The sequence below is a fragment of the Hyperoodon ampullatus genome (assembly GCF_949752795.1).
Source record: "Hyperoodon ampullatus genome assembly, chromosome: 6".
Classification (NCBI taxonomy): Eukaryota; Metazoa; Chordata; class Mammalia; order Artiodactyla; family Ziphiidae; genus Hyperoodon; species Hyperoodon ampullatus.
In genome coordinates this window covers 44,342,007-44,366,715 of record NC_136919.1, presented here as the reverse complement: position 1 = coordinate 44,366,715, position 24,709 = coordinate 44,342,007, and the positions used below count along the sequence as shown (strand labels likewise).

Below are 24,709 nucleotides of genomic sequence, written 5' to 3'. Positions count from 1 at the left end.
TAAAATAACATTTTCAGCACTACACGCAATGGAATGTTAATTAAGACATATCTAGGGCTTCCCTGGTGGCTCAGTGGTTAAGAATCTGCCTGCCAATGCAATGGACACAGGTTCGAGCCCTGGCCCGGGAAGATCCCACATGCCACGGAGCAACTAAGCCCATGCGCCACAACTACTGAGCCTGCGCTCTAGAGCCCGCAAGCCACAACTACTGAGCCCACGTGCCACAACTACTGAAGCCTGCACGCCTAGAGCCCATGCTCCGCAACAACAGAAGCCACGACAATGAGAAGCCCACGCACCGCAACAAAGAGTAGCTCCCGCTCACCGCAACTAGAGAAAGCCCGCACACAGCAACGAAGACCCAACACGCCAAAAAGTAAGTTAATTAATGAAAAAAAAGACATATCTAATACTCACTAGCTTTTTAAAAAAACTCTGCAGCAATACTGTGCACTTATAATTTTGTGAGTGGACAGTCTGAAAAAGATCACAATAACAGAAAAACATTTACATCACTCTACTAAGAGTCCAAAGAGAGTAAAAAAATATCAGCTCCCCTGTGCTGTAAAATCCCAAAACAGAGTCAACAAACTATCTTTAATGGCCAAAGACATGCACCTAACCTTGGCAGTTTTAATCATTCTAGTGAAATTCTGCACTGAAAAAATAAATACTCATAAATATGGTAAATCTTTTCCAGGATAATAAATCATTTGGTACTGGAAACTTTTCCAAAGAAACTACAGGGATGTAGTATGACTTGATTCTTCCAAATGTCTCTGAACACCTATATTAGGAGTTTTTATCATACAGATTAGTTTATTTTTTTATATATAAATTTTATTTATTTATTTATTTTTGGCTGCATTGGGTCTTTGTTGCTGCACGTGGGCTTTCTCTAGTTGCAGCGAGCGGGAGCTACTCTTTGTTGCGGTACACATGCTTCTCACTGCAGTGGCTTCTCTTGTTGTGGAGCACTGGCTCTAGGCATGTGGGCTTCAGTAGTTGTGACACACAGGCTCAGCAGTTGCAGCCCACGGGCTCTAGAGTGCAGGCTCAATAGTTGTGGTGCAAGGGCTTAGGTGATCTGCAGGCATGTGGGATCTTCCCAGACCAGAGTTCGAGCCCGTGTCCCCTGCATTGGCAAGCAGATTCTTAACCACTGCGCCACAAGGGAAGTCCCTATTTCTTTTTTTTTTATACCATCACATTAAAACAAAAGTCATGGTCTATGTTAAGCTAAACCTAACTACTTCCAATGAAATTGTTAATAAAAGGTGCCAAGTGTAATTGAGATGTTTTCACTTTGTTTTGTTTTTTAATAGGAATATCTATAAACAATCTGGCTACAAAGGCAATAGAAATTCACCTACTCTAATCAATAAAAAACCGATAAGGGCCCATAAACATATAGCTTGCAAAAAATTAATATACAAGAATTTACGTTTAGGGAGTTCTCTGGCGGTCCAGTAGTTAGGACTCTGGGCTTTCACTGCTGTGGGCGGGGATTCAACCCCTGGTGGGGGAACTAAGATCCCACAAGCCCTGCAGCACGGCCAAAAAATAAATAAAAAGTAAATTTAAAAAATGTTTAAAAGAATTTACATGTCTTTTAAAAAATCCATAGCACTTATACTTCTTCAGATTCTGATCAATTACAGCCATCAGAAGCGTACGTATTAATCTCACCAATCAATGTACAGAAAGGTGAAATCTTATTGGCTGGCATACTCAATGGAGTTTTGAAATCTGAGCAAAGGAAGGAGAAATATTTGATCACTGATGCCATGTCGTTGATCAGAAAAGTGTCTCCAAATACCGTTGCCATCCTGTGCCCTTGGCTTTTCAGAAGTAGTGACTGTCTAAAAATTGTAGTTTGTAAGTAATATTTTCGTAAGAAACTTTCTGGCAAATGGATAGTGAATCTCATAAGGATCTCAGAAAAGGCCCCAAATGCATAAAGAACAGATGGAGAAGACAGGAACCAAACAGGGGAAACAACAAAGATTTTTAAAGTTGGAGTGGGCGAAGTTTTATTTTAAAAGTGTTTCAAAGAAAGAATCTGGGCACGCTTTCTTTCTCAATTATCACCTGCTCTAAGGGAGGGGTCTTTCAGACTTCCGGACCCCCGCAGAACTTAGAATGCACCGAAGTTTCAACATCCGCAATGGAAAAAGGAGGCCTGTGACAAAATGAAACCCCCAAGGAAGGTGGGCCTTTCTATCCCTCTTCAGATACTGCAGCTGGAAGCACGAAAACAAGAAATACACAGGATCCGATTCAGTGAAGCTCGGTCCGGGGTTCCCGGGGTTCCCGCGCGTCCCTCTTCCCCAAGACCTTCTACCTCAAGGGGCACCCAACTTCCCCGGCCGCTCGCCTGGGAGTCCCAGCATAGGCCCAGGCCCCTCGGGCGCACTGCTCCGCCTTGCGGGCGCCCCAACCGCCCTCCCCGCCAGCCGAGCCGCGGCGGCTCCCAATCCCCCGGCCGGCCCCCTCTCCTCCCAACGGCCGGAAGGAGACACCGGCTCAGAGTGCTGGCCGGCGCAGCACCAGGCGCGACCCCGCCAGCCCGGCCCGGCCCGCCTGCCACTCACTGACCGGTTTGAGAAACCCCAGTCTCCCGCGGCTAGCGCAGCGCAGGACTCTTCGCCTTCACTTCACAACGCCGCGCCGTAGCTACCGTCGCAGCCCGCGCCTTTTGTTGTCGCGGGTTCTCCCGGCAACCAGCAAGACCCGCCCCGATGCGCGCCCGCCCCTCAGGGCGGCCGGAAGCTCCCCAGACCCCGCCCCAGCCCGCCAAGCCCCGCGCCGTGCCCCCGCCCCGTCTGGGAGGAGCCTAGAGCCGGCCACCTGGAGGCCCCGCCTCCCAGATTAGCTCCAAAGTAAATACTACCCAGGGACCCCTCTCACAGTGCTGAGCCAGAGAACTCTCCAGGAGTTTGTAAGATGAATATGAGAAGGATTCACATTGCTTTCAATATTTTAGCTACCAATTCTGTTTATTTTTATTGAAGTTAAGTTCGCATAACATAACATGAACCGTTTTAAAGTGTACAATTCAATGGCGTTTTAGACATTCACAATGTTGTGCAACCATCACCTCTGTCTATTTCCAAAACATTTTCATCACCCCAAAGGAAAGCCTCATACCAGTTAGCAGTCACTCCCATTCCTCTCTTCCCCAGCCACTGGCGACCACTAATCTGCTTTCTGTTTCTATGGATTTACCTGTTCTGGGCATTTCATAGTCATAGAATCATACAGTTTGTGGCCTTGTGTCTGGCTTCTTTTGCTAAACGTTTCCCAGGTTCACCCATGTTGTAGCATGTATCAGAACTTTAATTCCTTTCTATGGATGAATAATATTACATTATGTGGGCATACCACATTTTATTTATCCATTCATCAGTCGAGGGATATGTGGGTTGTTTCCACTTTGGGGATAATATGAATAATGCTGCTATTAACATCATGCACAAGTATCTGTTTAATGTTTTGATTTGTTTTTTTCAGTTCTTCTGGGTATAGACCTAGGAATGAAATTGCTGGGTCATATGGTAATTCTATGTTTAACTTTTCCAATTTACTTTTTTTTTTTTTTTTTTTTGTGCGGTACGCAGGCCTCTCACTGTTGTGGCCTGCTCGCCATTTCTTTTTAAATCACTTATTTGTTGAAGAAACTGTGCCATTTGTCCTTTAGAACATCTCACATTCTATATTTGGCGATGGCATCTTTGTGTTGCCGTTTAACTTGTTCCTCTTTTTTCCTACATTTCCTGTAAACTTGTAGATCTAGATTCTTGATTAGATTCAGGCTCAATTTTTCTGGCAAGAATACAGGGCTGTGTACTTCCCTATTGCAACACACCAGGAGGTACATGATGTCTGAGTATCTCACGTCTGGTGATGTTAAGATTATTAGTGAGTTCAGGTGCTTTCAGCCTAATCCATCCCTTTAAAATTTACCCATCAGCATTTTACCAAATGGTTTTAACAACCATTGATATTATTTTACAGAGGTATTATTTCATTAGGAATTCCAAAATGGTAATGTTCTAATTCTAATATTCTTTTTTGCATTTATTAGCTAGAATTGTTCTATAAAGAAGAGCTTTCCCACTATCAGGTTATCCTGAAATACAGTTAGTACAGGAACCATGCTTGATTTTTTCTTTCTCTTTTAAAGATTTAATTTTTCAATTTATTTTTGGCTGCATTGGGTCTCATTGCTGCACGTGGGCTTTCTCTAGTTGTGGCGAGAGGGGGCTACTCTTTGTTGTGGTGTGCAGGCTTCTCATTGTAGTGGCTTCTCTTGTTGCGGAGCATGGGCTCTAGGCATGCGGGCTTCAGTAGCTGTGGCACAGGGGCTCAGTAGTTGCGGCACACAGACTCTAGAGCGCAGGCTCAGTAGTTGTGGTGCACGGGCTTAGTTGCTCCGCTGCATGTGGGATCTTCCCGGACCAGGGATCCAATCCGTGTCCCCTGAGTTGGCAGGCGGATTCTTAACCACTGCACCACGAGGGAAGCCCTAGTCAGCAAATTTTATACCTGAAAGGAATCTTAAAAATTACTTAGTCCCATTATACATTTATTAATTTCTTATTTTATGTTCGATATCCCTGAGTTAGACAAAAATTATTTTGCCATTTTATTTATTCATACCTGTATTAGGATTCTCCAGAGAAACAGAGCCAATAGAATATATATAGATAGATATAGATATAGATCTAACTATAGACATATAATCTATATATGTCTATCTATCCCTCCACCCATCCATTCATCTATCTAGAGAGAAAGAGATTTATTTTAAGGAATTGGCTCATGTGATTATGGGAGCTGTCAAGTCTGAAATCTGTAGGGCAGGCTAGCAAATTGGAAATTCAGATAAGAGTTGATGTTACAGTCTTGAGTCTAAAATCTTCAGAGCAGGGCAGCAAGTGGGAAACTCAGGCAGGGTTTCTACGTTTTAGCCTTGAGGCAGAGTTGTTCCTTCTTCTGGAAAGCTCAGTCTTTGCTCTTAAGGCCTTCAACTGATTGGCTGAAGCCCCCACGTTATGGAGTGTAACTGCTTTACTCAAGTCTATTGATTGTAAATGTTAATCACACCTGGAGAATATCTTCACAGCAACATCTAGACTAGTGTTTGACCAAATAACTGGGCACCTTGGACTAGTCAAGCTGACACAAAATTAACCACCACGATAACATCCTACCGCAGCCTGTAAATGAGACATGCATATATTTTACAAAATGATACAAAAAGAAAACTGGAACCAGAACTAGAAAATCAGACTCAGATTATCCTCTTGCATATGTAAATTAAATAGGCATAGAGATTTTAACTGATTTGTTCAAAAGCTGATGACAGAACCAAGGGAGTGAGCATACAGTGATTCCCCTTAGGGCAGCCCAGACCCTTGGATCTTAACCCTGGATACTTTATACTATGGAGAACTCACAATTCTGGACTTCCTTACTTTGAGGATCATTACCTCCCATGGTTTGAGAGCAAATAAAAATGTTGCCTAGGCCATGGCAGCTTATCTTTTTCCCAACAAACGCACAAGCACAAGAAAGGGTTGATGGAGGGCTTCCCTGGTGGCGCAGTGGTTGAGAGTCCGCCTGCCGATGCAGGGGACACGGGTTCATGCCCCGATCCAGGAAGATCCCACATGGCACGGAGCGGCTAGGCCCGTGAGCCATGGCCGCTGAGCCTGTGTGTCCAGAGCCTGTGCTCCACAACGGGAGAGGCCACAGCAGTGAGAGGCCCACGTACCACAAAAAAAAAAAAGTTAAAAAAAAAAGAAAGGGTTGATGGTGACAACTTTAAACTTTACCTGAGCTCTGTACTTTCAGAAAACAGTGACATTAAGAAATCCCTCCAGAGGGGCTTCCCTGGTGATGTGGTGGTTAAGAATCTGCCTGCCAATGCAGAGGACACAGGTTCATGCCCCGGTCCGGGAAGATCCCACATGCCGCGGAGCGGCTAGGCCCGTGAGCCATGCCACTGAGCCTGCGTGTCCGGAGCCTGTGCTCCGCAGCGGGAGAGGTCACAACGGTGAGAGGCCCGCGTACCGCAAAAAAAAAACCGAAGTAAAAAAAGAAGAAAAAAGGAAAAATAGTGATCTAAGCACACTGAGAGAGAGATGAGTCATAGAGCTACAAGGAAAAGGAAGGTGTAGTTGCCTCAAGTCACGTACTGTGGCTCATTAAACCTGTACCTCCTCAACTGGATTATTGGGCTTCCCTGGTGGCGCAGTGGTTGAGAGTCCGCCTGCCGATGCAGGGGACATGGGTTCGTGCCCCGGTCTGGGAAGATCCCACGTGCTGCAGAGCGGCTGGGCCCGTGAGCCATGGCTGCTGAGCCTGCGCGTCTGGAGCCTGTGCTCCGCAACGGGAGAGGCCACAACAGTGAGAGGCCCGCGTACCGCAAACAAAACAAAACAAAACTGGATTCTTAAACAATTATCCATTCAGCTTCAGGGAAGAGGAACAATGAAGGAGTTCATTAATTGATTTCTGGACTGAATTGAATGAAATCTATTAATTTCTTTAGTGCTAATCAGGGAGAAGTTAAAGGTTGAGAAAGGAACGAAAGCAGCCCCTGACAAAACCTGCCCTGGCACCCACAGCTATGCCATGGTATTCTCCTGTTGAACATAATCTCAGACAAGGTTACTCAGAGACCTTGATAAAGTGAGACAAAATAAGGCCACCTGATAATTTTGCCTAGGCTACTGTGCCACACACACAGAACCAAACATCCTACTATCTTGGCTGAAATGAGTGACTGATGCTTCTTTACCAATTTCTGTTTTTCCTTGCTTCAGCCTGCCCTCCTTATAGATAAGATTTGAGATAGCCAAAGGTAGAATTGTCTTTGGCTGATGGCATCCAATTTAGAGAGAACCTTGCTTCCTTAGACCCTGTCCCAAAGCATCCTCTTACTGAGACATCCCATGCTGCAACAAGTAATTAACCCAACCTGTTTACTTTGGCTGGAGGACATCAACATGGTACCACGGCTAAACCACCAGATAATCCTAAAGAAATCAATGAAATATGTTTTTAAAAAATGTTTTTTGAGCTTGTTACAAAGCAAAAGCTATTAAAGGAAACAGTCACCAAGGAATCCCTATCTCTGCTAGGGAACTGGTTTAATGACAGTAAACAAAGGACTTCCCTGAATGGAGGGCTGTAATGGGAAGGGCGGGGAGGGGCTCCAGGAGCTGTGCACATTTACATTAATTGTCTTTGAGATTAGCATGCACAATAAATCAACATAACCAGAAAACTTTTTAGATCCTATTTCTACATTCTCATCTTCTGGAACTTCAGGAGCTGTGGCTCCAAGTTCATTATGCTCCTCAGTCTATCCTGAAATCCATCAAGAGAGAAATTATCTCTGTGCAAGGCTCACACAACCAAGAATATTAGAATTAGAATATTACTATTTTGCAATCCCTAATGAAACAATAGATCTGGAAAGGGAGCATCATTGGCTGTTAAAACCATTAGGTGAATTGTTATTTAAATTCTTAGTCTGTATAAGGTATGCAAACTATAAAATCCATGCATGGTGATGAAAACTGGCTGTTTCTTAATATCCATCCACACTTCTTAGTTTAGCTGGTACCCAATTCCTGGAATAGAGAATAGTTCCCTGGCCTCCCTGGCAGTAAGTTGCGGTCATGTGACTAAGTTCTAGTCAGTGAAATGAAAGCAAAACTGCACGTGGTAACTGCTAGAGCCTTCCTGTCAACCTTGCACTCTTCAACTTCATAGCTTCTTCAGTCCTGCTGCCTAGATTAGAACGCAGACATCTTGGATCACGAGTCCAGGCTATGCTCAGTGTAAACAAGAGAAAAGACAGCTGCGTCTTGGACGTCAAGGAGCACCATACAGCCCTAAACTGTCTTCCCTGTCTTTTACATGATGGAGAAGTAAATGGGGAAAGCAGGAAGCCCAGAGCTGGCTGAGCCTGGAAGGGGAAGGAGAGGGGAGGAGAGGGAGAGGTGGGGAGGAGGGAGAAGAGGGAAAAGACAGGAAGCAGGGGAAAGGGTACAGGGGTGGGCAGGACAGGGAGAGGAGCAAGAAGGGCGAGAGGAGCAAGAAGGGCGAGAGGAGGAGGAGCTGGGCCAGCCCTGAGGTCTAAGCAACTGTTCTGCTTGCACTTCCTGGTGCCTTGTAAGAGCGGGTTGAATTGGAAACTATTAACTATGATAATTTCTATAGAAAACTAATTCAAAATTATGGCAATAATAAGGTGCTGAGCTCATTATCTCAGGAATGAAGGCCATGGCTAGGTTGGACTCAGGCAGGGCAGGTTCAGGAAGGCTCTGGCTCCACACAATCGTTACTACAGCTTCAGGTATCACATTTAAGGCAGAACATTGCTCAGAGGAAGAAGAGGGATCTTCTCCCATGGCCCCTTCTTAAAAGTGAAGAAACCTTTTCCCATAAGCCTCCCTGCAGACTTGCCCTCCAGTGTCACTGGCCAGAACTAGATTATATATCTATTACTAGAACAATCACAGGCAGAGAATAGGATTATCATGAATAATACACCATTCATATTACCTCGGGTCTATCTCCAGAACTGGGGACAAGATCACCTTCCCCTTAGTCACATAGAGGAAAGACAGATACAGGACCACTACTTCTGGTGGGGCAAGTTGTGCAGTACTGGACTCCAGGGGGGCCCACTCACATTCCCACTCATTGTCATTTGTAAAGCTATTATGACAAGTTTCCAGCAGATGGCAGTGAAGTGCTTGGAGAAAGGACGGCTTTTTCTGATTCACACAAAGTCACAGTGAGGTGATAAGGTAGGTAACAAAAATCAAGATTACGTCAGAAGGGAGGTGGGGATGAAGGTGGGAGACGAGTGCTTGCTTGGTAGGTAATGAGAGTCCTGCAACATAAAGTAAATAGTCAAATTCATTGTAAACCTTTTAAAAGTATGTGTGATAAAATTCTATTTTAATGAAATAATTCATTCCAGATTTAAAAGAAGTTTAAAAAATCTTTATTCAATAAATTCTAATGTAGTTACTCCGAAGGAAAAAAAAAAACTGGACAGATATCCTAAATTGAAAATCATTATGTTTATCAATAAGAAGTTTTAAAAAATCTGTCAAGATTGATTTCTACAAGAGCAGCAGCATTCATACAGCAAAGACCCTACTTTCTCTCTCATATCAAATGATTAAGGTATATAGAAAATTATGACACCTTGAAAAAAGATACCAATTGAATGGATGAAATACTATTACCAAAGATCAATCACATTATAAGGCATGATTAATTTTAAGAAATCTGAGATTTAAAGAAAGCATTAAATTTCCTTTACTATTTCTGTCATGTATCCATAGAAAAGGAAAATATAGTCAAAACTAAACAAGCAAACAAAGGAAAAAGTTGGCAATACAGAGTGATATGTCAGGAAAAATATTTTAAGAGAGCCTGGGTAATCAATTTTCTTGTTGCTGTAACCTCTACCACCTCCTCTAATAACAAAGCAAAATTATACAAATAATTATGTGATATAAAAATGCAAGTTTTTTGGGCTTCCCTGGTGGCGCAGTGGTTGGGAGACCGCCTGCCGATGCAGGGGACACGGGTTCGTGCCCCGGTCCGGGAAGATCCCACATGCCGCGGAGCGGCTGGGCCCATGAGCCATGGCCGCTGAGCCTGCGCGTCCGGAGCCTGTGCTCCGCAACGGGAGAGGCCACAGCAGTGAGAGGCCCGCGTACCGCAAAAAAAAAAAAAAAAAGTAAGTTTTCTTAGGATCAGTTTACACTGTGGGTCAATAATATATGCAACGTGTGCGATGAAATGGAATTCCTTTCATATCTTCCCTGTGATCACGGGCATAGTCCCATAAGAAATAATCCAGAAGAATGGAATTGATCTCTCCACTAGTTTTTTCACCCTTCTTTTCAGTAAGCTCCAGAAGACAATCCCGGATCAGCTCAACACACCAAAGAGAACACCCTCTGATTTCCACCTCTTGGCTACTCCCATACGAAAGCACTTCTCCTGCAAGGGAAAAAAGAGCAAGAAGCACTAATAGTCAATGAAATGAAATCTATTCAAAACTTTACTATAGGACAAAACACAGTATTTAAATAGTACTGATTTTAAAATTGTAAATCTCAGATTTATTTTTGGTAATTTAAACCATTTCTAAACTCAGGCATTAATTCAAAATTGCAAGTTAAGTTCCACAAGGACAAGGACCATGTCTGGCTTAGTTGTCTCAATATTCCTAGGACCTAACCTAGTACCTTGCATATACTAGCTCTCCAATAAATATTTGCTAAATGAGTATGAGGTAACCATACTTTTTTTTTTTTTTTTTTTGGCTATGCTGGGTCTTTGTTGCTGTGTGCAGGCTTTCTCCAGTTGCGGCGAGTGGGGGTTACTCTTGTTGTGGTGCGTGGGCTTCTCGTTGCGGTGGCTTCTCTTTGTTGTGGAGCACAGGCTCTAGGCACACGGGCTGCAGTAGTTGTGGCACGCAGGCTCAGTAGTTGTAGCTCGTGGGCTCTAGAGTGCAGGCTCAGTAGTTGTGGCGCACAGGCTTAGTTGCTCCGTGGCATGTGGGATCTTCCCGGACCAGGGCTTGAACCCATGTCCCCTGCACTGGCAGGCGGATTCTTAACCACTGCGCCACCAGGGAAGTCCCTAACCATATATTTTAAAATATGACAGCAAGATTATTAAATTACTTTTAGAGAGGGTTTAAAATTTGGGTTTAATGTCAGGAAAAATAAAAACATTATTGCAAAATCTGGAGGACTCCTAGGGGGCCAAATAAGCAGTATCTCTCTTCCCCACTTAGCACTGTCTTGGGGACATGCCAGGTACATCAAGGAAAACCTAGGAAATCAAAGTTCTTAGCTTGCGCAAGGAAAACCATCATCGTTCTTCAGATTTAGGATCCTTGAGAGCTTGTTTGGAGGTTCTAGCAGGGGAGCGCAGCTACTTATATACCCTTGACCGAAGAACGGTCCTCCTCTATCGGGGAAGGTCGTCCTCTTCCACTGAGCGCGCAGCTTCGGGAGGGACGCACATGGAGCGGTGAAGGAGGAAGGGGACACCCGCCTAGCCAGCCAGATCAGCCGAATCAACCCTGGCCATCAATGGGGTGACAGATGTCATAGCCAGATTGCCCTCACATCCTGGATTTAGGATCCTTTAGTCAGCTCTGCCCGAATATGGAGCCGCGAGCTCCTATAGGACCTGCAGTATATTCAGTGCCCATCTCCAGGGTATATCTGACCCTGCAGGGTGGGCCCTGGCAGTGCTTTGCCAGGGAGGCTAGAGTTGGGCTCATCAACTCAACTGCCTATAAAGATAAGCCAGATAGAGTAAGTGGATGCAGCTGCCAGATGCAAACTGTGGTGAGCTAGAGAGCATGTGCTGCCCCTTGTAAAGGTAAACCCAATGTTCCTATATTTCTCTACTCTTACAAGAGAAGCCAGAAAGTTGACTTTCATGTGAAATCTCCTACTTGTCAAGTGCTGATAACTAATTAAAAATCGCTTAAAACACTGTTCAAGCCAAACAAAACACATCTGCAAGCTATATTTGGCCTCTGGCCACCAATCTGTACCCTTGCACAGAGCTTCACAGTACCTGAGTGGCCCTGTGATCCACTGAGACCTAGGGAAAATACCCTAGCCCCATTGAGTTCCACTCTGTCACCTAGGATCTTAAATAGTGTCCCCTCCATCCATCTCTCCCTGATCCCTGGGGCAGGTGGAAGAACAGACACTGGCTGTGTCCCTCCATTTCCTTACTTTGCCCCAGGTGCCAGCATACAAATCCATTCTTCAGTTCTCTTGCTAATCAATTCCTTCAAACTTGACTATCAACTTGCCAGACTTGCCAAATCAACCATGACAGTGAATTTGGCGGTAGATACCACCACCCAAGTGGAGCCATTAGATAAGACCACTGCCCCAGCTAACAGCTTGACTGCAACCTTGAGCCAGATGCACTCAGTTAAGCAGCACCCAAATTCCTGATCCACAGAAACTGAGATAATGTTTGTTACTTTAAGTCATTAAATATGAGCATAATTTGTTACACAGTAACAAATAACTGTAGAGTTGAACTGTGTTCCCCCCACCACTCCTCCCCCAAAATACATTCGAGTCCTAACTCCTGGTACCTGTGGATGTGGCCTTACTCATAAAGAGCCTCTACAGATGTAATCAAGTTAAGATGAGGTCATAACTGTGTTAGAATGGGCCTTCAATGCCATGACTGCTGTCCTCATAAAAAAAAAGAGAGGATACGAAGAGACAGAGGAGACACACAGGGAAGAAAGCCATGGTTGGAGTGATGCAGCTACAAAGCTAAGGAATGCCAAGGACTGCTGGCAGCCAACAGAAGCTAGGAAGAGGCAAAGAAGGATCCTTCCCAACACCCTTCAGAGGGAGCAAGCATGGCCCTGCAATCACCTTGATTTCAGACTTCTAGCCTCCAGAGACATGAGAGAATATATTTCTGTTGTTTTAAGCCATCAAGTTTGTGATAATTTGTTATGTCAGCCATAAGGAAACTAACAAAGTAACTAATACAGCAACTTATACTATGGAATAGGACATGGACTTTGAAACAGAAAAAGAATGAAACCATTTGAGAGGACTGACATAGATTAGAGTCAGGGAAGGTAACTTGGCCAACATATTAGGCCTAAAAGTCAGACTTAGAATCCCAATGAAGAATCTAATTTAGCCAAACTGCATGGTCAGTCTTTATAGCTAGCTAAAAAATATACCTTTGGCGAAGAGATGGGCTAAAGAGAAAATGAACAGAAATCTAGGTAGGTAAATGAACAGAAATCTAAGTAGGTCTTCCAAGGGCTGCCCTACCCAGAAGAGAAGAGAAGAAAAGAATTATACGTGTAGCATATCCTCAAGTTTGGAAAAAGTATCACCGGATATCAGTTAAGGAAGTTTCTATCTCATCTAATCAAGCCACCTGGTTCTAGATTTCACTTAAGATAATTTTTAGGGACTTCCCTGGTGGTGCAGTGGTTAAGACTCCATGCTCCCAATTCAGGGGGCCCGGGTTCAATCCCTGGTCAGGGAACTAGATTCCACACGCTGCAACTAGAGCTCGCATGCTGCAACTAAAAGAGCCCACATGCCGCAACTAAGACCCGGTACAGCCAAATAAATAAATATTAAAAAAAATTTTTTTTAATCAGTGTCCTAGACTTATGTTTGCTCCTTTAGATTTATAGGTTCTATCAATATTTCTCCTCTAGTTTGCTAGTAAAGTACTTTTTTGGGAAAAAAAAATTCCAACTTTGCTTAAATAAACTAAGAGGCAAGGGAATTTGCTCCCCCTATTGACAAACTGGCGAAGGATAATTTGAAGCTGGATGTAATAAGAGGCAGTAACAGCTGCAGCTGGACATATGGAAAAGAGCCTCTGGAGGTGAAATGGGTGGTAGAAGAAAATTCAGACAACTCTGTACAACTATGCTGGGTGATCCCTTCTCACCAGAGTTTTTCTCACAGTAGCAGAGACAACTGGGTGCTCTAAAAACTTAGGAGAAGGAGACGGACAAAGCATGGAGAGTTAGGAAAAGCTATGTGGAAGAGGTAACATCTGAACTAAGCCTTTGTGGATGTGTAGGATTTGAATTGAAAAAAAGAAAATTTGGGTGAGGGAAACCAAGCAAGAGTGTGTTTAGAGATGGAATGAACATTCTATACGTTGGCCAAAAAAAGATCAGCTGAATATGGCTGTATGTAGAAGCCCTGACTGCTAAATGTTGTCCCTTTTAGAGGTATCCAACAATTAATGACCCCAGACACGAGCACTGTGACATAAAATAGCTTGTTATTTTTCAAATGAGAAAATGGGCAAAACGGATTGCCCAAGGCTGCATAAAAACCTGGCAGAAGCAATCATAGGAATAATGGTACGTTTATATCCTGTGCTATTCTTATTTTGGGTGATTGAAATCTATTTCACAAGAGAAAATTATTCAATCATAAAAACTACTTCTTTTAAAAATAAAGAAAAAAGTAGCTGAAAATACTGTACCTAAAAGAGAAATTAACATGAAAATTGTACAATATGATTATTTTCCTTATACAAAGAAATGTTTAAAAAACAAAAAGCTACTTTTCATACAAACACAATTATCTATACTCACATATTATAATAAGGCTCCCACTTTTGAGAATCAATAATCAAACCCAATAATGGCAAATAAATAAGCCTAGGAAAGTGAGTGACTTGTGCAAGATAAGCCAGTGACAGACCTTGGAGCCTCCTAATGCAAAACCCAGTACATATTACCTATCTCTCAGCCCACCTTTTTTTTTTTTTTTTTGCGGTACGCGGGCCTCTCACTGTTGTGGCCTCTCCCGTTGCGGAGCACAGGCTCCAGACGCACAGGCTCAGCGGCCATGGCTCACGGGCCCAGCCACTCAGCAGCATGTGGGATCTTCCCAGACCGGGGCACGAACCCATGTCCCCTGCATCGGCTAGCGGACTCTCAACCACTGCGCCACCAGGGAAGCCCTCAGCCCACCTTTTATTTCACAGTGTAGTGTGCTCTTCAGCTTAACACTCTTTAAATACAAACCTGAACTGTCTTAGTGTTGCACACCTTCACGTGACATAAATTTAGGTTTCATTTTATTATGACTCTGGGGCTTCCCTGGTGGCTCAGTGGTGGAGAGTCCGCCTGCCGATGCAGGGGACACGGGTTCGTGCCCCGGTCCCGGAAGATCCCACATGCCGCGGAGCAGCTGGGCCCGTGAGCCATGGCCGCTGAGCTTGTGCGTCCGGAGCCTGTGCTCCGCAACGGGAGAGGCCACAGCAGTGAGAGGCCCGCGTACCGCAAAAAAAAAAAAAAAAAAAGACTCTGAAATGATGATGTCCAAATAGTGTGATTTCCAACAATATCTATATTCCACACTGTAAACAACAAAAAGCAATTTTCTTTGTAATTTAATTGCCCCTGCATTCTTCTTTACATGTGCTTTTAACAATAATAGTGTTTTGTTTTTTAAGGAAAGAAGACCTTTTGCGAAAGAAACTAGACAAAGACCCAACAACAATTCATAGTATAACAAAGAATGTCTTAATTAAGCTGGCAAACCTTTGAGAAGCTTCTCCAGTAGTTCGTCAGAGTATTTCAGGGCTCCCAGGTAAACAAGAACCTGAGGTAATCTATAGTCAGCAAACATGGTGATTCTGGAGATGTCCTTAAAGCAGCCGTCTCCTTTTCCCTCTAATACACTCCATGTATCTGCCACAAGGATTTGGGCCCGTTTGTAAAAAGAAATTCTTTTCCCCTGATGAATGAGGAGAATATAAATGTTACCTGGGTATGTGAAAGCTTTATGTATGCTATTAAAAAAAAGGCACACATAGAAAACATTTTTCAAGGGTAGAATAATCTTACTCTTTGGTAAGAATTTATAGACCTTTTACAGAAAAAAAGAAGGGGTCTAATAAATACTAAGTTATCTCTATCACTCCAAATTTACTTCCTATATTTTTCAAAGCACATAAAATACAATTTATGTAATCATGGCACTATTTAGTGTTCTTTTTCAATGGCATTACTTCATATACATATTTCTGTGTCACTATAATCCACCTGCTTGCTATTGTTAAGGGCTAGATAGCATTTCTTTAGAAAGTTTCTTAAGTTAAAAAATATATGTTTTTCTGATTGCAACATAATTCATATTAATTGTATAAAATATGGAAGAGTATAAAGAAGAAAATAATCATTCCTAAATTCACCTCTGAAGAGAATTACAACATCCATTTTTTAATGTTTCCTTTCAGATAAAATGATTAACTTATTTCAGAGATAAAGACAAAACCGATTAACAGCTATAATTTATCAAGTCTACCCTTTTTGGAAATGGTCCAAGTTAATATGTAAGTCCATATAACAAAATTAGTTACCAATTATATTTATACATGGAAGAAACAAATTTAACCAGGCATTATAAGATAATGGGTCATAATTTAACTCAAAAATTCTCTATAGGGACGTCCCTGGTGGTCCAGTGGTTAAGACTCCACGCTCCCAATGCAGGAGGCCTGGGTTCAATCCCTGATCAAGGAACTAGTTCCCACATGCTGCAACTAAAGATCCCACGTGCCGCAACTAAGACCCTGGTGCAGCCAAATAAATAAATAATATATTTTTAAAAACTCTCTATAAAACTACAAATGCTCATTAGCTTTCACTATGGAAAAACATAGATAATTACAGTCTACTCCTAGTCCTAACACCAATGCTAATAACCTCAAATCATCTTTTATAACTGCTAGTCTGCTAAATGTGAATAATCAGTATCACTGGCTCCCAAAATATATTCTGACCACCTTGGAGAATGTTTTAATAAGTAAATGACATAAAGAAGTAAATAAAAAATGAAATTAAATTCTTCAAGGAAAGACTCCATATAAAAATTCTTTAAGATGATAATATAGATTCCTTTATTTACTAAAAAAAACTCCAATGCTACACTGTCCTAATGAGAAATAATCTAATATTGCTTAACCTTAAGGTATACCTCTTACAATCAATCCAGACTTACTTTTACTAAATAAACTAAATTTCATTTCCTTTTTTTTTAAACTAAATTTTCTAAGGCCACCACTAAAAAAGCGGGTATCTTGTTTTCTAGGGCAAACACATACTCTCAGTTTTTGACATAAAGACTGTAAATTACACTGAGTGCTGGGGGAACAAATCACCACTAAGAAATATCTCTATATCATTTGCTAATAATCTATATTCTCAAACCTATCAAAATATGACAACCTGGAAGCTGTTGCTCTATATACACTGGACTTATATATGGTAACTAGGTTTCTAATTCAAGTCTACTTTATTAAACAGCAAGGCATAAAACTTAATTTGCAAAATAAAACTGTTTCAAACAAAATTATTACATCATAATATTTACTATGATAGAAGCTACTGTCTCCTATTTTTAACAAGATTCATGGGGCAAACTGGAAAAATCTAGGAACCAGACTTATATAACAAAATCAGTGCTAGCATCTAACAAAACACAAATTGTCACATCATGAGCACTGTTTCCATGGTAGCCAACTAGTATCACAAAGATTAAATTATAATACCCTAAAATGAAAACAAAAACAAATTCAAGCAAGGAATCTAAAAATAAACTCAAATCACCTATAAAACATTTTCTTAACAATCTGATATGGTTTTTAGTAATGAAGTAATTTTAGTAATAAAATTCTACATCTCTAAAATATTAACTGATATCACTGAAAATACCAGTAAACCCCCAAATAACAATTACCCTATATGTTCCATAATATTGCTTTGTGAATAAAATATTTTCAAAATAGTACCTTTATAAAGTAATTACCAGTGTAAAACTCTATAACCATGAGTTGATTTTCTGCAACAAACTTATTATGAACAAATCAGAAAGGTCAAAAATTACAAATGCTTATGAGTAACATAAAATGTTATCAATTAAAATATCAGAAAAGCTCATGCTTTTCATGTATATTTATCAGTACATCAGCATAAAGGAAGCCAATCTATTAATTAGGACTTTTATATAGCTAGTGAATAGTCTAAATGAGAGTCACTTGAAGAGCTTAAAAAAAAATAGTTCTTTTACCCATAGATCAGAATATTTGAGGATGGTGCTTTGGAAATGTATCTGAATTCTGAAGCTTCCTAACTGATTCTGGGGCACAGCCAGGGTGGGAAATCACTGATCTAAAACTGTCTCATTTAGACAAATTTTCTAATTTCATTAATTTGTTCATAATGTCTAAAAATGAATGATAATCGCAGTAACTAAATAAACAATTGTAACTGTTTTTATGTAACTTGCTTAAGATTAAAAAATACAGCAACCAATACCATGACCATATTACGAAGGAGCAGGGAAGAGGGCATTCCAATATGCTGTGGTTGATCATCTTTCTGGAGAAGAGTTACCATTTTTATGTATCACAAACCTGAAAATCCTGGTCATGCTCTGACTCAGTAATCCCATTACTAGGAATCCATCCTAAGAAAATATTATGGGTGAACTGTTGTCAGTATTGCTTATTATTATATAATACTGAAACCAATAAGATACAAAATTCAATTTAAAAACTAAAACTGTGTATCACAATTATTGTGGTAAAATAGTTTGGGCAAATAATTATGGTAATGTACATCCATACGGTGGAATACTGTGAAGTCATTAAAAATAGTAGTATGGAAAAAAAAGTGTGCTGTGAAAGAATTTTTATTGACATAGATGCTCATAATATGTTAAATTTTAAAACAGTTTGTATAGCATAACTCTCCCCCGCTCATATGTATACACATTCACACACACAGAGAAAAAGACCAAATTGTGAACAGTGGTTACCTCTTGGCAGAATAAAGACTGCTCCTCTGTACCTTCCAAATTCTGTATTAATTTGTTTTACTTTTGCAATTAGAAAATTTTTAAATACGGATTAAAAGACATTTGATTTTAGCACTTTCTGAATTCAGAAGCAGCGCCCAAACTTAATTAGAACTCCTTTAGACTTGGAATTCATTGAGCAAAGTGCTTTAACTATTTATATATCTTTTAAATGAATATGCAAAGGTAACTGTAAATTAACTAATCAAAGGGTTAAGTGAGCACCCACTACATGCTCAGTGTTATGTTAGGAATCACATGGCTTTCAGAAATATAGTGCTTTTGAGTAACAATAATGATAATCTTATGAAAAGATACATGAAAAAATATAATACTCCTTTAGGAAAGTGCTAAAAGGTTTAGGTTTGATTTTTGTTACATTTTGGGGATATTTCTGTAAGAATGTACTTTAGAAATAAATACTGATGGGAAATGGTTCAGGTACTAATTTTCATTTAAAATGTATCAGCCTTAAAATTAATCTATAGCCTGCTACAGTTTTTAACTGAACTTTTCAGCATACATAACAAATCAAAAGAAAGCACTATGCTGTAAATAAAAGAGAAATTCAACAAATGCTTACTAAATCAATATCATAATCTACAAAAAAAATCACTCCCTTCTTTCACAAAAACAAAAATTCAGGACAACTTGAAAGTAAATAAACTACATGGTGTCCTGAATTCATTCCATCCTGAAGTCATGTTAGGTTTAATCTCAGCCCTTCTTCTACAGCAACCATGTCAATTCTGGAATACACAGAGTCTTAGCCACATTAATGGCAGTTTGATTTATTTTATACACTGTTTAATACATTTATAAATGGTCGGAATGATGGACCAAGGAACTTGATCCAAATTTCCTGAAAAACAAGGTTGAAATGACATACTTTGAAGACAAAGATAAATCTCAAAGTACCCTCTGCATTAGTAAAATGGTTCCTCAGAAGATAATAAAGTTCAACAGTGGTCTAGGGCCTCTTTTCTAACAACTGTCTCTGTCCGGTCCATTCAGTCCTCGTCCAGGAGTTTTAGAACCAAGAGGAAGTTTCTCCCTCTCTCCCTGATGGCTGAAGTGATAAAATGCAAAATTCATGGACCTTTTCCACTTCATGGAGAAAGCTGGTCTGCAGTAAGGGAAAAATGGAGTCAAGAGAAACAAAGAAGAGAGACTGAATCCTGATGGCATTGAGTCCCTGATCCTGGATGTTTATGCCCAGTAGCTATCCCCAAATTCTTTTTGCTTAAGTTTTTTCTTGTTTTGTGTCTGTCAGTTGCAATTAAAAGAATCTTAACATACATAATCAGGCATCTCTCACTTTACAGCAGAATTGAAAAGCTAGCTATTTCTTGACTAAATGACCTAAGATACACTAGTTAACCTTTCTTTTTTTCAGACTTTGGTCCTTGGACTGCAAACAGGACTGTAATGTTCCTTGTCCCTAGGCCCCACAGAGTTGTTCTGTGGATCAAATGAGAGTGTCTGTGCAAACACCTTGTAAATCATAAAGAACGATTTGAACAATATTACTGGTAATTTTAGTTGTTGAACTGTGATTACAAAAGGGTAGCTTCAAAATTTTAAGTTGACACAAGTATTCATTAACTTAGTCAATAGATTTACATTATGTGATCCCCCTGAAGTTGCTTTCAATTCTACGTCACAGTTAAAATAAACAGTGATAACAAATTCTAAAAGAATTATACAAAAGCAAAATCCAGGTGTATACTGGGAGAGTACACAAAATGTTCACCCTTTTAAAAGAACGCCTATTTAAACTTTTTTGTACCATAAAGCAAATAATACTGTTAAAGTACCCTGTGTATGAAAAAGAAAACACATAGTATATATACATTAGAACTCTGCAAGAAATATTTTTTATTAGAGAGAATTTAGTATACATCCTGATTTTCATCCAATGAAGTAAATTTTTTGAAGTACTAAAAGGACCTCACTATCCCTAAGTGACAACATCATGTTGAAGGTCTAGTGTTAATTCAGGTTTGAAACATTTTAAAGGACAGAAGAATAAAGAGAATACACTGATTAGAAAACATTAAGAAAAGTAATATCTTTGACACACTACTTAATAATTTTGTTATTGTTCCTTTGTTCCACATGGAAAAAAATTCCAAAATTAAAATTTTTATTCTCAAAAGGAATTCTGGAAGTAAAAGAGTTAACTATGAGAAGATAATTAAAGAACTCTAAAATGGCCAACAGGGGCTTCCCTAGTGGCACAGCGGTTAAGAATCCGCCTGCCAATGCAGGGGACATGGGTTCGAGCCCTGGTCCGGGAAGATCCCACATGCCGCGGAGCAACTAAGCCCGTGCGCCACAACTACTGAGCCTGCGCTCTAGAGCCCGTGAGCCACAACTACTGAGCCCGTGTGCCACAACTACTGAAGCCCACGCACCTAGAGCCCGTGCTCCGCAACAAGAGAAGCCACTGCAAAGAGAAGCCCGCGCACTGCAACGAAGACCCAATGCAGCCAAAAAATAAATAAGTATATTTTTAAAAATAAAAATAAAAAAAATAAAATGGCCAACAGAAGCAACTCACCTCAAACTGAGTCTCATCTCTATAAGAAGGAAAGCTTTCAACTACCAGGTGCAATAACTTCTGAGCACTTTTATCACTTTTTCGGACACAATTAAGAAAAGAGCCTTCAAATTTCTCAAGCAGAATTTTCCCGGTTTCATTGAGAATCCGATGCCTCTCTTCTATCAAAGGCATGGGGACGTCTGTGTCAGAACGGAGTATATGCTGAACCTCATCCAGGGTAACTGTGGCATAGTACGAAGCACTAGTTATTGGTATCCCTTGGGGAGAAAAGAAAAGGCATTGGAACAATGTCATACATTTATATTCATTAGGCCCTTGCTATTGCAACACAATTAAAATGAAACCACATAATTGTTAAAGGAATGCATAATTGTTACAGGAATGCGGTAAAAGTGGATGAGTAATTAAAAATCAGAAGCAGATCCCTCATTCTCTATTTGCTTGTCTGTATTTATTCATCCACTTCTAACAATTGTAATATTACATCAGATGTATTTTGACTGTGTAAAATGTGTTATAATTTCTCCCCTTTGTTCCTCAGATGCCATCAAAGTGGCATTCTTTAGAAAACTGACTTTGACTTAGCTGTGACAATGATAAATATTAGAATCATTTCCCACTGAATAAAGATTTCATGCCAGCCTCTTCTCATACTTTTAAGCAGAAGTACCGGCAGTGAAGAACTTCAGTTTCGCCTCATCAACACATTATTCCATCTCCCAACCCGTTCTGTGGGACCCTCCCACTAAACTGAAACCTCAAAGCTGCTGGGTCTGAACGGGAGAAGGGGCACCAACCTTCGTCCAGGGCTCTGTTGACCGCGGCGCACAGGGACCAGTACCCACTGTACGTCTTCCCCCCGTACCCCACCAGACATTTGTGCTCGTCACTCTCCGACCAGAAGGAGAAGTTGAGCGTGTCTGTCACAAACACCCAGTTAACAGCGGCCTCGTCGGCCGCCTTGGGATTCAGCTCGTGAAGGGCCTTCCAGGCCCCCACGCGCAGCTCGGGCCCCGCGGCCTTGGCCAGCAGAAGCTCGGCCACTCTCCGCACGCCTCCGCCGTCAATGAACACATCTCGACTGTTCTCCGCAATGAATTCTGCGGACTCCCTGGGAGTCAGAAGCCCGTCCATCCGCCCTTCCCCTGTGGAAAGGGAACCGACGCTTTCGCCCGCAGGCCAGCCAAACTCTCTTCCCTCTCTAGCTGGGGCAAGGGCCAGGGTCCCCTACGACTCCTCCTCCCTTTCCACCGCGGGATCGCTGCTCTAAAAGGCTCCCGCCCTCTCAGAGAGGCTAGCAAAACCGAATGGGCCCGGCCCCGACAGCCGCAGCCGTACCACACTGAAGAACTGTGCATGCCGTTGCGCTGCGCCGCGCCGCGCCGCGCGCCAGCCCGAGGCCGCAGGCACTTCCGGGAGGGCGGCCCCGCCCACTCGCGCCGGGGCGCACTCCCGGGACCCGCTTCCGCTTCTGAAGGTCTGGAAACCGCCTTGAAGCGTCCGGCGCGCCCTTGCTGGGAGTTGCCCACTCCGAGGCGTGGGGCTCGGCCGTTTTGCCCGTGCTCCCCCCTCCCTCGGGCAGGTGGGCCTGCGTCCGCCGCCGTGGCCCGAGTCGCGATGATTCCAACCGGTGTGCTGCGTTGCCCTCACTCGGCTCCCGCCCCTCCCCTCTCCACAGAGGGCGAAGTCTGGGCAAGATACCCTTGGCGACGCCCTGCATCCGGGTTCCTGGAACGCGAGGAGCTTTCTGGCCGCGGGTCTCGGTGTGGGGGGCCGAGCCACCCCTAGACTACGACACGGGTTGGCGGTCCCGCCACCCCCACCCCCATGTCCCAGGCAGGCCACTTCTTCATTTTGCTGAATCCTGGCCCATTTGGAGGTTTAGGATTAGTTGGAATGTTTGGAGAAATGGATGAGGAAACAAGTGTATTAAATCGTTAAATTAATATTATGTGCCTGGATTTGTGCTTAGATACCGAATCCCATTTAGTCTACGGCCATGTCAAAAGCACCAATCGTAATCCCCATTTGTGCAAGAGAAGCTGAGTGATTCAGTGCTTATTTCCTGGTCACAGCAGTTGTCTGGGCTGAGATTCCAACTCCAAGTCAAAGGCACCTTCCACGAACCAAGCTCACCAGTGCCAAACATCCTGGTCAAGCAAGGGACTATGTCAGTGGCTCTAATCAACTGAAGAGACATTATTATAAAATATAAGTATCACCTTACAGCCCCAAACTTAAAAAAGCAAAACAAAACAAACGCACACAAACCTTCTAGTAGTATAAGGAGAGAGGTTTAGGAGTCAGTTTAGTGATGATCCAAGTTTGCCTCGTGATGAAATTTTAGTATAGAGGCATGTATTTTTTTCTCCTTCAGAGACTTAAATCTCCATGGATCATATAAAACGTTCACATCTTTGAAAATCACCTATTAAAAATAATCATCAGTAGTCATCTCTAGTTATTGAATTGGCGGAGTATTTGGAACTTGAAGTCTGACAACTGTGCCTTTAGAGAAGCAGAACACCTTCATCCCTGCAGTTTCTTCATTTGGATAAGAAAAAGGAACTTTAAAAGCTTCACTACGATTTGCTTTTCCAGAAAAAGTCACTAGTACAGTAATACGGTTGTTGAATAAATGTCAACCTGTTGACTACCCCAGCAGTTGTAAGTCTTGGGAGTCAAAGAAGTTGATTAGTAGGGAGTTCCCTGGCAGTCCAGTGGTTAGGACTTGGTGCTTTCACTGCCACGGCCCCAGGTTCAATCCCTGGTCCGGAGCTAACATACCGCAAGCCATGTGGCCAAAGGAAAAAAAGAAGTTGATTGATGAGCAAGAAAATTTAGCAATCTATGAAAGAATCCAAGAGGTTAAATAATTTAGACCATTTTCTTATACTGAGGCTTGTTGACAAAAAAAAATCAAAATTCTACTATGTTCAGGCTATTGAGTGAGACATAAGAGCAGTATAAACAAAAGTAAAACATGCTTCCTTCTCTCAAGGAACTTGTTAAGATAAAGCATAAACTTTTTGTGTATAGGAGGAGTTTTTTTTTTAAAGTATGTTTGCAAGATGCTAGGAATAGAAAAAGTGAGTTCTTTACCTACTCAACATCCTTTCCCTCTTTCTTCCTTCCCAGCAGAATTCTTTTTTTTTTTAACATCTTTATTGGAGTATAATTGCTTTACAATGGTGTGTTAGTTTCTACTTTATAACAAAGTGAATCAGCTATACATATACATATGTTCCCATATCTCCTCCCTCTTGAGTCTCCCTCCCACGCTCCGTATCCTACCCCTCTAGGTGGTCACAAAGCACCGAGCTGATCTCCCTGTCCAGCAGAATTCTGATGTTGTTCAGGAATCTCTCTCTTACCCATAGTTGGTATAGCACAGCATCCTCAGCTCCAGAGGTGGCCTGGACTGGTCTAAGGGTAATATTACCCTCTTGCCAGGGATTGGATTAGGATCATGCACGTTCCCCAGTTCACCTCAATGAGTTGCAAGGATAGGTTTGCAGGATGCTTCCAGAAAAGCTTTTCCAGGAGAACTTCCAGGAGTGATTCATGCTCCTTCTGGACATGGTTATTCTTGGATATGAGGCTTGAAATTGCTACAGTCCTTTTTTTTTTTTTTTTTTTTGTGGTACGCGGGCCTCTCACTGTTGTGGCCTCTCCCGTTGTG

General features: G+C 41.8%; 1 protein-coding gene across 1 annotated transcript; it reads right to left on the bottom strand.

The window, feature by feature from the left end:
* Positions 1 to 9,018: 9,018 nt before the first annotated feature.
* On the bottom strand, positions 9,019 to 22,161 carry QNG1 (Q-nucleotide N-glycosylase 1; the record flags this gene model as incomplete). Its single annotated transcript, XM_079706815.1, has 4 exons — positions 9,019 to 10,047; positions 15,143 to 15,338; positions 21,025 to 21,284; positions 21,825 to 22,161. 4 exons carry the CDS (start codon positions 22,159 to 22,161, stop codon positions 9,815 to 9,817), a joined length of 1,026 nt encoding a protein of 341 aa, XP_079562941.1. The 3' UTR covers positions 9,019 to 9,814.
* Between the last annotated feature and the right edge of the window lie 2,548 nt (positions 22,162 to 24,709).